The sequence below is a fragment of the Rhincodon typus genome, chromosome 29 (assembly GCF_021869965.1).
Source record: "Rhincodon typus isolate 14 chromosome 29, sRhiTyp1.1, whole genome shotgun sequence".
NCBI lineage: Eukaryota > Metazoa > Chordata > Chondrichthyes > Orectolobiformes > Rhincodontidae > Rhincodon > Rhincodon typus.
This window is the reverse complement of record NC_063360.1, coordinates 23,511,561-23,521,755: the sequence shown is the minus strand read 5'-3', so window position 1 is coordinate 23,521,755 and position 10,195 is coordinate 23,511,561. Positions and strand designations below refer to the sequence as shown.

At 37.9% G+C, this 10,195-nt stretch overlaps 1 protein-coding gene across 2 annotated transcripts in view; it reads left to right on the top strand.

The window, feature by feature from the left end:
- LOC109931452 (protein strawberry notch homolog 2) overlaps positions 1–10,195 on the top strand; it is a 219,597-nt gene that overhangs the window by 16,644 nt on the left and 192,758 nt on the right. For both annotated transcript variants that reach the window (XM_048614120.1, XM_048614121.1), the window contains exon 2: positions 3,155–3,381. In XM_048614120.1, the coding sequence (XP_048470077.1) occupies positions 3,265–3,381 (117 nt within the window). In that variant the 5' untranslated portion in view covers positions 3,155–3,264. The remainder of the gene's footprint in view (positions 1–3,154; positions 3,382–10,195) is intronic.

The window sequence follows — 10,195 nt, the reverse complement described above, 5'->3', positions numbered from 1 at the left end:
CTGGATGAACACAGCAGGCCAAGCAGCATCATAGGAGCAGAGAGGCTCTCTGCTCCTATGATGCTGCTTGGCCTAGCCTCTCTGCTCCTATGATGCTGCTTGGCCTGCTGTGTTCATCCAGCCCTGCACCTTGTTGTCTCGGATTCTCCAGCATCTGCAGTTCCTACTATCTCTAGAGCAAAATTGTATTCTGTGAAATTGGTCCAGTGGCATCAGGAAAAAGATGATGATTTTAGGGACTGAATCCTTCTTTAAATGAAGCAGGGCTCTGTGATTGTATGGGCATTGGAAAGGAGTTTCACGATACAATATCAGTATGAAGCATTTCTGAGCTCACTGTGAATGAATGCAGTCTAGAGGCTTGTGAATTGCTAGAAAGGCTGAAAGAATCTAGAACATAGAACAGTACAGCACAGTACAGGCCCTTCGGCCCATGATATTGTGCTGAACTTTTACCCTAAACCTAAGGTCTATCTAACCTCCACCGCTACCTTTATACTATCATCCATATGCCTATCTAATAGCCATTTAAATGCCCCTCATGAGGTTGACTCCACTACCCTCTCCGGCAATGCATTCCACGCCCCTACCACTCTGAGTAAAGAACCTACCTCTGACGTCTCCCCGAATCTACCTCCTTTCACTTTAAAAATGTGCCCCCTCGTAAAAGCTACCTCCACCCTAGGAAAAAGTCTCTGGCTGTCCACTCTATCTATACCTCTGATCATTTTGTACACTTCTATCAAGTCAAGTGTTGGTTTCTTGCAAGGGCATTATAAGATTTCAGAATGCTGAAAAGACCCAAGTCATATTGAGGAATTAGGCAAAACGTTTGGAAGAATATAACCCAAACTGTTTTTGCACAAAAGTTCTGCTCATTCACCTTGTATTGGCACAGTTGTCACTGCCTCTTTTGTACCTTTGCATCAAATGCATAAAAACTTTGATTCATTTTTTTGCTTACTAGTTACTAGTTTTCTGATATGTGCTAGAGTTGAAAATTTCTCTGCAATTTTCGGTAGACGACTTATCTAGTTTTAATTAGTAGCGGTATTTTATTCAACAATGAGCTTTAAACAGCTTTGTCTGTGCAATTGTCAAATTAGTGAATTAAGCCTCAAAAGTGATTCGGAAGAAAGATGTTTTTGTTGAAACGATTTAAAAAGTATTGTTTGTCTTTATCATCTATAAAGAAACTTAAGTCATAGCTTCAGTTGTTCACTGTATTGTTGCTCACAATGCTCTTTATGCTTTTTGGTAATAAACTATGCGCAATAATTAATACTGTACATTTAAATAAATCACTTGTTTGAAATAAAAATTAAGATTTCAGTGCTAAATTTCTTTGATATCCCTAACAGAATGAAGGATCATTCCCTTCATTAATTGTCTCTTGCATAAATTGCTCACTGAGAAATCATGGAGACCGCTTGCTCAAAAACAGCACCTTCTTGAAAAGTTTCAATTGTTGCAAGACATTGCAGAAACAAGCCATTATACCGATTGTTTGTTCCCTGGCTCTCTCGAAGTACCTAAGATTAGTGTGGCAATGTTTTTAATATATTACTATTTGGGAATTTGAATTCTGAAGTAGATGAAAGGTATATTTTATTTTTTGGTTTTGGAAAAATGTTTTTTTGAAAATGGCTCGGAAAGCTATTTTGAACAGAATGATGGGAACATTTCCAAGAAGGCGTGTGATGTTAGCTAAATGACTAAATGAACTGCCTGGGTAGTTAATAGGTTAATGTTTACCAAGTTGAGTTTTTGTGATCTGCAGAGAAACTTCATGGGCAATGAAAAAATTGAATTCAAAAGAAAGGATTTGTAGCAACACAAGGACAATTTATTTTTGAATAAGTTTCCAGGCTGTCAGAATGGAAAGAAGTCCCCAAAGCCATCAGAGCCGGAGAGAAATGGGGATCAAGTCTCTGGGTCTCTTTTTGTGTCTCTGGGAGAAATGGAAGCAATGCCCTCTATATAGAAAGTCACCAAAGGAAATGCTTGCAATCTCCATTATAAAAATTAAAGAGTTAAAATAGGAGTAATACAGAGAAAAAAGGTTAAACTTTGCTGTTTAAGTTATGACCAATTGCCTCGTATAGTTGTCTTTTTCTTCTGTGTAATAAACATATGAGCTTTATTTAAAGTACATGGGTAACCTTGTGTGAATATGTTCAGTGATTGACCACAGTAACCAAAGCCAAGTTTCATGCTGTGATATGAATTGTCCAGTATTGACATCAGTTAGGATCATGACTTTAGTTTGAATTTAGTTCTTTCCTCTACAGTGCTGCTTTCCTTTTCCAGTATAAGTCCAGTATCTGTTAAACTTGCTGTTTTTTTTAAATGGTTGAGACTTTTAGGTGTAGACTATAATGTGTATATCATGGGATAAATTCAGTGGATAAATGTAATTATACAATTGTGAAATATTTCATTTTTATTGTTTGAATCTTTTGTAAATTATGCATTTCAGTTGCTGAAAGAAGAAAAAGCACATTTGTTTTGACTGATTATAATGCTGTTTCATCCACTGGGTCACTGGCAATCAATGCAAGTTGATGTGAAAAAACTAAATAAGAAATCATTGTTGCAAAACTAAGAAGAAAGGTTACGATGACAAAAAAGTGTTGAAGTTGAGGCAATAAAAACATATTCTCCTGTTATGGTGACTGGAATATGAAGAAAATCATATATGTTGATAGTTTTTGAAATGCTAGATTTTAATAATTATCTTAAAAAGAAACGTTAAGTTTTCGAGAGGAATGAAAATTAAATTGGTTTGTGACGAAGTGTAAGACACTTGGCAGTATATGTAGAAATTGGTCCTCAATGAGCAATTAAAGTAACAGTATTATATTTAATTTTTCTCAGAATTAGCATTATTCTTTGTGAACTAAATCTGCCAATGAATTGGATTTGAAGGAGTAATAAAAATCTTCAACATTAATACGAGTGCAAAGTTACAGGAATAGTAAAACTGACAGATTGTGTTAATGTGTAGTGATTAGTGAAAGCAGTCCAAAGTAATTGCAAATCCATTTGTGAAATAAGCTTCTTTGCAAACATAAGCTAAATTATGTTAGCAATATTGATCTTCTTGAGGTTTAAAACAAGTCATTGCCATTCCTTATGTCTCCCTCTCTTTTAGGTCATGGTGTGCCAAGACTTTGGCAGATAAGATCAATTGTACCCTTTATTCTTCGCCTTTGGTACTATGCACACTTTGATCTTGTGCAGAATGCAGCTGGAAAGTGCCTAATGCTTAAAGTACGTTGTGTCATGGACGGGCAGAATTACCAGCACATCCATCAAACTGACACTGCAATGTACGCTCTGCCAAATATCCAAACCCCATTCTGCTCTCAAGCAACAGAGGTAAGTGTCCATTATGGGTAGGTGCTGCAGGGCTGGCAGAGGTGGATATGGTTAAAGGTTGGACAGAGTGTCTCAATCTCATTTTTAGTTGGCATACATTTTTATGCATTCTTTCATGGGATTTGAGTGTCATTGATGAGGCTAGCATTTGTTGACCATCCTGAGTTGTACTTGACTGAGTGACTTGCTCAACAATTTCCAAGGGTATTTAAGCATTAGTCATGTTGGTGAGAGTCTGGATTCATGTTAGGCCAGACCAAGTAAGGATTCCTCCCTGGAGGACCTAAGTAAACTAGAGAGGTTTTTTCGGCAATCAGAGATTGTTCTAATGGTTACCATTACTGGAATACTTTTATATTGCATTCGTACTCATTAATTTTGAATTCCACTAGCTGAAATAGAACATATAGTGGAATTTGAGCCCATTGTGGCCAGAGCAGTTGCATGAGCCCATGAATTACTAGTCCAATGACATTACTACTAAGTCACTATCTCCCCATTCACAACATGTAACCTCTCTTCTTTTACAATTTCAATTAAGAGAATGGAAGGTAAAGGAACCCTAATTATCATGCTGCCATTTATTCTGGGAGAAATGTTTCAGAAGTTTAAGAAAGAGCATTTTATTAGGGCAGGTAGAATGAAACGTACATATGGAGTGTTCTGCGTTGATACTGTAGAGAAGTGACAGCATAGCAGAAGAGATCGGTTCTTATCATTGCCATCCTTCACCATTGGCAGACTCTTTTATCTTGTATTCATTCATGTGATTTGAATGATACTGGTGAGGCAAATATATATTGCTCATCCTAATTACTGTTGAAATGCTGGCGGTGAGCTACCTTTTTTAACTGCTGCCGTCTGTATGGATTGTAGTTTCGTTGAGGTTTGATGTGGCTAAGTGGCTTGTTTGCAGATTCCAGAGAGCTGTCAAGTGAATCACTTGGACTGGAGACACACACTTGGGTCAGGTGGGGTGTGGACAGTAAGTTTGCTTCCCTAATGTGAGTCGACTGGGTATATATTAACAACAATCTAGAAGCTAAACTAAGTATATCAAGGGTTTAAAGTGATTCATTGAATTTAATTCCTGTGAATGGGCTGAGATGGGATTGAAGCACCCAATTTTGGATTATAGTCTGGAAGTCTACACTATTAGAAGAGTAACATGATCATTATGTACCTATGACTATAATCCCCTGATAACACGGTCATGTAAAATGAGTTGTGTGTGCCAGTATTGTGCTGAGCGCTAGTGGATAAAAAGGGAATTGCAAGCAGACTGCATCTGAATACAGGAAGAACTTAATGGAATTGTACAAACAATCTGACTTCCAAGCTTGTAACAGCTTTTACATTCCTTGGAAATCTCATTGTTTTAAAGAATGCAAAATAACTTGTAATAGTAGAGATTTGAATTTTCCACTGATTTACCAGTTTTAGAATTACCTGAGCTCTTTGCTGTAAAATATTGACGAAGTGTTACCAGCTTTCAGTCAATTTGTTCACTCCATGTGATATTAAGAAATGGTTGATGTTACTGGATAGGATGAAATCTCTGACAATATTCCAGCAATGGTACTAACGATTTGTGCTCCGGAACTAGCCACATGCCTGAACCAAACTGTTGAGTACAACCAATAACACTAGCACATTTTCAGTAATGTGGAAAGTTTACCAGCTATATCCCGTCCACAAAAAGTAGGACAAACCCACCTGAAAATGACTGCCTCATCAGCAGTGGTGGAAGGTGTCATTGACAGTGCTGTCAGGTGGCACTTTCATAGCAATAACTTGGTCACCGATGCTCAGTTTGAGTTCTGCCAGAGCCACTCAGCCCCTGACTTCATTATAGCCCTGATTCAATCAAAAAGAACAAAGCAACTGTACTTAGAAGGTGTGAGGTAAGGGTGGCTGCCCTTAATGTCAAGGTAGCGTTTGAACAAATGTGACATCAAGGTGCACAACAACTGAGTTAACAACAGGAATGGGCCACTCCACCCTCTGAGTAAACCATTCATCCTCTTGCATCTTCTTTGTCATTCAATAGCTAACCTTATCGTGGACGCAACTTGACTTTGCTATCCAACCCCCACAACCCTCGACTGCTTGTCAATCAGAAGTTTGTCTAATGTGATCTTGAATATTCAATTGCACACCCTTTACTGCTCTCACGGGCCCAACCTGCTCAGTTTTTCTCCATAAGATAACCCCTTCATTGCAGAAATCAGTCTGTGAACTGCTTCTGAAGAATTTATTGCAAGGAAACCAAAATAAAACCCAGTATTCCAGAGTTGATAAATGTGGAGCTGGCAAAGCACAGTAGGTCAGACATCATCTGAGGAGCAGGCAAGTCAACATTTCGGGCCCACCTGTCTGGCCTGCTGTGCTTTTCCAGCTCCATATTTACTGACTCTAGCTTTCAGCACCTGCAGTTCTTTCTGTCTGCCAGTATTTCAGAAGTGGTCCAATTAAGGTGCTGTACAACTGTAAGAACATTTCCCTGCTTATACACTCAAATCCTCCTTGAATAAAGACCAAAACATTCTAAATGACTTATTAAACCTGCGTACCAACTTTGTGATTCATGCAGCAGGACATCCTATTGAGTTCTGCAGTCTCCACTCAAATAATGCTTTTTCTGCTCTTTCTATTGCTCCAGTCAAAGTTTACAAATTCTCAAATTGTACTCCATTTGCTATTTTTTTTTTTTGTCCTCTCACTTAACCTATCTAGATCCTTATGTACACTGCCCCTTTGACAATTTACTTTTACAACCTTTTTTGTCATTAGGAAATTTACCTAATATATTTTGGGTCCTTCCATCCAAGTTATGAATATAGACTGGAAATAGTTGAGGCCCCAGCATTGATTCCTGTGGCAATCCAATTTGTAACAGAAAGTAAGCCATTTATCCCCAGTCTGTTTCCTGACCAATCCTCTATTGATACTAATTCATATGTTACCCCTACACCATGAGTTTTTATTTTGTAAAGGAGTTGTTAATGCGGCACATTATCAAATTCCTTTTGGAACTCCAAATACTATGCATCTAAAAGTTTCCCTTTATCTACCTTGCTTGTTACTTTGTCAACTTATTTTTTCCATAATGATTTCCCTTTCAAAAGATCATGTTGGATTTGGATAATGCATCTTTGTATTTTCCCAAGACAGACATTGGGTTAAGTAACCTATAATTTTCTGGTTTTTGTTTTTCTTTTTCCTTGATCAGAGGTATTAATTTTGCTATTTTCCAATTTTGTGGGACTTTTCCAGGATACACGGAATTTGTGTCTACTATCTCAGCAGCCATTTCTTTTAAGTCCCTAGGATGATTGCCATTAGGCTCAGAGGATTCTCAGAAAATAATGCCAGCTTCCTTGGGCTGTTCACATAACTGAAGTTCTTTTGTCCTTGGTACCAGTCTTGTAATTCTCTTTGGCAACTTCTCCCGAACTTGCACATCTATCCTAGAATGTAGTGCCTAAAATTTTAAACAGTAATGCAATTGAGGCCTCGTCAATGATTTATAAAGTTTTACCATGCCTTCTTTGCTTTTGTAGTCCGTGTCTCTGTTTGCTATGCCCAAGGGTCCTGCAAACGTTTTTTAAACTACCTCTTCAGTCAAAGATGAGTGTAAAAAGTCAGATCTGCGTTCCTGTAACCATTTTCAAATTTTACCACTTAATTAATATTTCCTCTTTTCCTCCCAAAATGCAGTGCTTCACAATGATTTCCTATGGCTGCTAAATTTCCACCTCCCCTCAGACAATAAGTTTTGTTTCAACTCAGCCTGGTTCCCAAAATAAGACAGGATTTTTCACAGCATAACACCTAATGGTTTGAGTTTTAAAATGCATATGATGTTTTAAAGCCTTTTGCTTACTATAAACCATTGAGAATTCCTCAAGTCTCTTTACACTTTTAAATTCAAATGCTATTTGAAGACAACAATGGAATTTTACAGTCTGAGCCTAGCTTTTCTGAGCATATATTACAACTGTTAATGAAAATTAATCAAGTTCAGACTTGTAGAAAATCTTGAAAAAATGCCACCATGCAGGAAAATATGTGCCATTGATGCCTGGCCCAAATGAGGCATCAGTTAAAAACGTAATAGCTGACTCATATCCTTCAAGATAATGTTCAAGTTATGGAGGACTTCCTTCCCTGTCCCAGAATTCTACAATATCATTGTTCATTTAGTGATTTTTTTTTTTCCAAATGTCTAAAATGGCTCAGACAGCAATTTGAATTCTGAAACTTGATGGGTTCAGCTGGGTTAGCCAATGCAAATATTGACAACATTGATAGGGACTGTGATCCAAGCAAGGAAGGCAAGGAGAGTGCATTAAGGAGGCCATTCAGCCCGCCATGCCTGCACCAACACGTTGAGTAAGCATCACTATATAGTGCCAATCTCCTGCATTCTCGCCACACCCTTGCACATTATTTTCATCTAAATAATTATACAATGTCCACTTTCATACTCAATTGAGCCTGCTTCCACCACACTACCAAACAATGCATTCCATAGCCCAACTACTCTGAGTGAAAACAGTATTTCCTCATTGCTCATTTACTTCTTTTGTAGATCACTTTAAGTGTGTGCTGCCTTGTTCTTTTTCCTTTTACAAGGAACAGTTTCTTCCTCTGTACTGTCTTCAGCCTTCTCATGATTTTGAAAATCTCCAAATCTCCTCTTAGCTACCTTCTCTTCAAGGAGAACAGATCCAACTTCTTCAATCTATCCCAGTAACTGAAGTTCTTTTATCCCTGAAACTATTCTTGTAAATTGCTTCTGAAGTCCGTCCAATGCATTCACATCCTTCCTACATTGTGGCACCTAGAACTATACACAATACTCCAGCTGAGGTCTAACAAGTATCCTATATAAATTTGACATCACCTCTTTGCTGTTGTGCTCTGTGCCTCTATTAATAAAGCTGAGGATATGGTATGCTTTACTTACTGCTCTCCCTACCTTCACTTTCAGTGATCTGTGCACGTATGCACCCAGGTCCCTCTGCTCCTGCACCAACCCACTTAGAATTCTACTCCCTAATTTATTTTGTCTTTCTATGTTGTTCTTATCAAAATGCATCACCTCACACTTCTCTTCATTGAAACTCATCTGCTAACTATTTGTCCACTGCACCAACTGGTGTGTGTCCTTTTGAAGTTCTATACCATCCTCTTCACAGTTTACAATTCTTCCACATTTTGTGGAATCTGCATACTTTTAAACTGTTCCCCGCCCCTACTGCCAGAATCTAGATACATACTGAAGCATCAAACTCAAGCAGCAGTGGCAATTAGCCAGTTTTGTGCTTCAGAACACACCAGGGCGTTGAATTGTTTTCAAAGTGGCCTATTGAAAAAAATTCATCAGGATCTAAACTCATCTCTGGAGTGATTGTTGCTGATTTGGAGGAGAGAATCATAGGCCACAGTTTAAGAATCCCTGCCTTAAAGAGACACACACCACCACTTCAGCAGTAACCTGAAATATTGTCCACTCTCTGGTACAATGCGCTTGTCTGTACAAATCTGCCAACAAGCAAATCCTGTGCAGATGAATGATATTTACCCTTTTAAGTAAGTATTAAAAAACCATTCATTTTCTGCCTGTTTCTTGAATGTGAGAATAGATGTAGTTACACTTCAGTTGTCCTCACCAAAGCATAGACTCAAACAGATGACTTTAAAACAACACAGCTATGAATCTGTATCAAAATAGTATAGTGCAGTGTTTGTCCTTGTCATGTCACTTGGAACATTGCCATGGTAAATTTGCTAGTTTTAAAAATTCTTTCATGGGATGTGGGTGTTGCTGACAAGGCCAGCATTTGTTGCTTAACCCTAATTACCCTTGAAATAAGACAAGCTGAGCCATTTCAGAGGCCAGTGAAGAATCAGCTACATTGCTGTGGATCTGGATTCGGATCTGGTATTGATAGGAAATTTTTCTTCCCTAAAGTACTTTTAGTGAACCAAATGGACTTCTATGAAAATCGATGATGGTTTCATGGCACTATTACTGAGACTAGCTTTATATAGCAGATTTATTTTTGTTTAATTTTTTTGTTCCAGATTTATTAATTGAATTTAAATGCCACCAGCTACCATGGTGGGATTTGATCCGCAGAGTATTATTCTAGATTTCTGATTACTTGTCCAATGCCAGCCATTTCTTCCATCTTTCATGTTGAATTTGTAGGTTAAATGTTTTTGAGTGTTTAAAGAAAAAGTTCTGGTTTATTCATATTTTTACTCTGCAAAGCCCAAGCATAATCTAAAAATGTTTCCATTATTCATGTAGTTCACTTGCAAAAATATGCATCAAATAAGGAATGCAATAGCTACAGTAAATTGTCAGTAACTAAAGCATCAACCACTGTAATGGTATCTCAAAACAATGTATTACAAAAGAAAGGAATAAAGATGCTGAGAAGAAAAATATAAAGCAAGAAGTAGTTTCAATATGTAGTGAACGATAAAATATTTTCAGCATGTATGGCCCTACTAAGTAGGATTTCTAGGTACTGACTTTTCAATCTTGATATCTGGCTAGAGTGCTTCTATAGTCATAAAAATGTAGAAAAGAGGAGCAATATTCGGCAATTAGGCCATTCGGCCCTTCAGTCCTGCTCTGCCATTCGTTATGATCGTAGCTGATTGTCCAATTCAATCGCCTGTTCCCACTATTTCCCCCCCGCCATATCCTTTGATCCCTTTAGCCCCGAGTGCTGTATCAAACTCCTTGAAATCATCCATCACATCCAACTTTGAGCCAGCAAATATAAGGCATGCT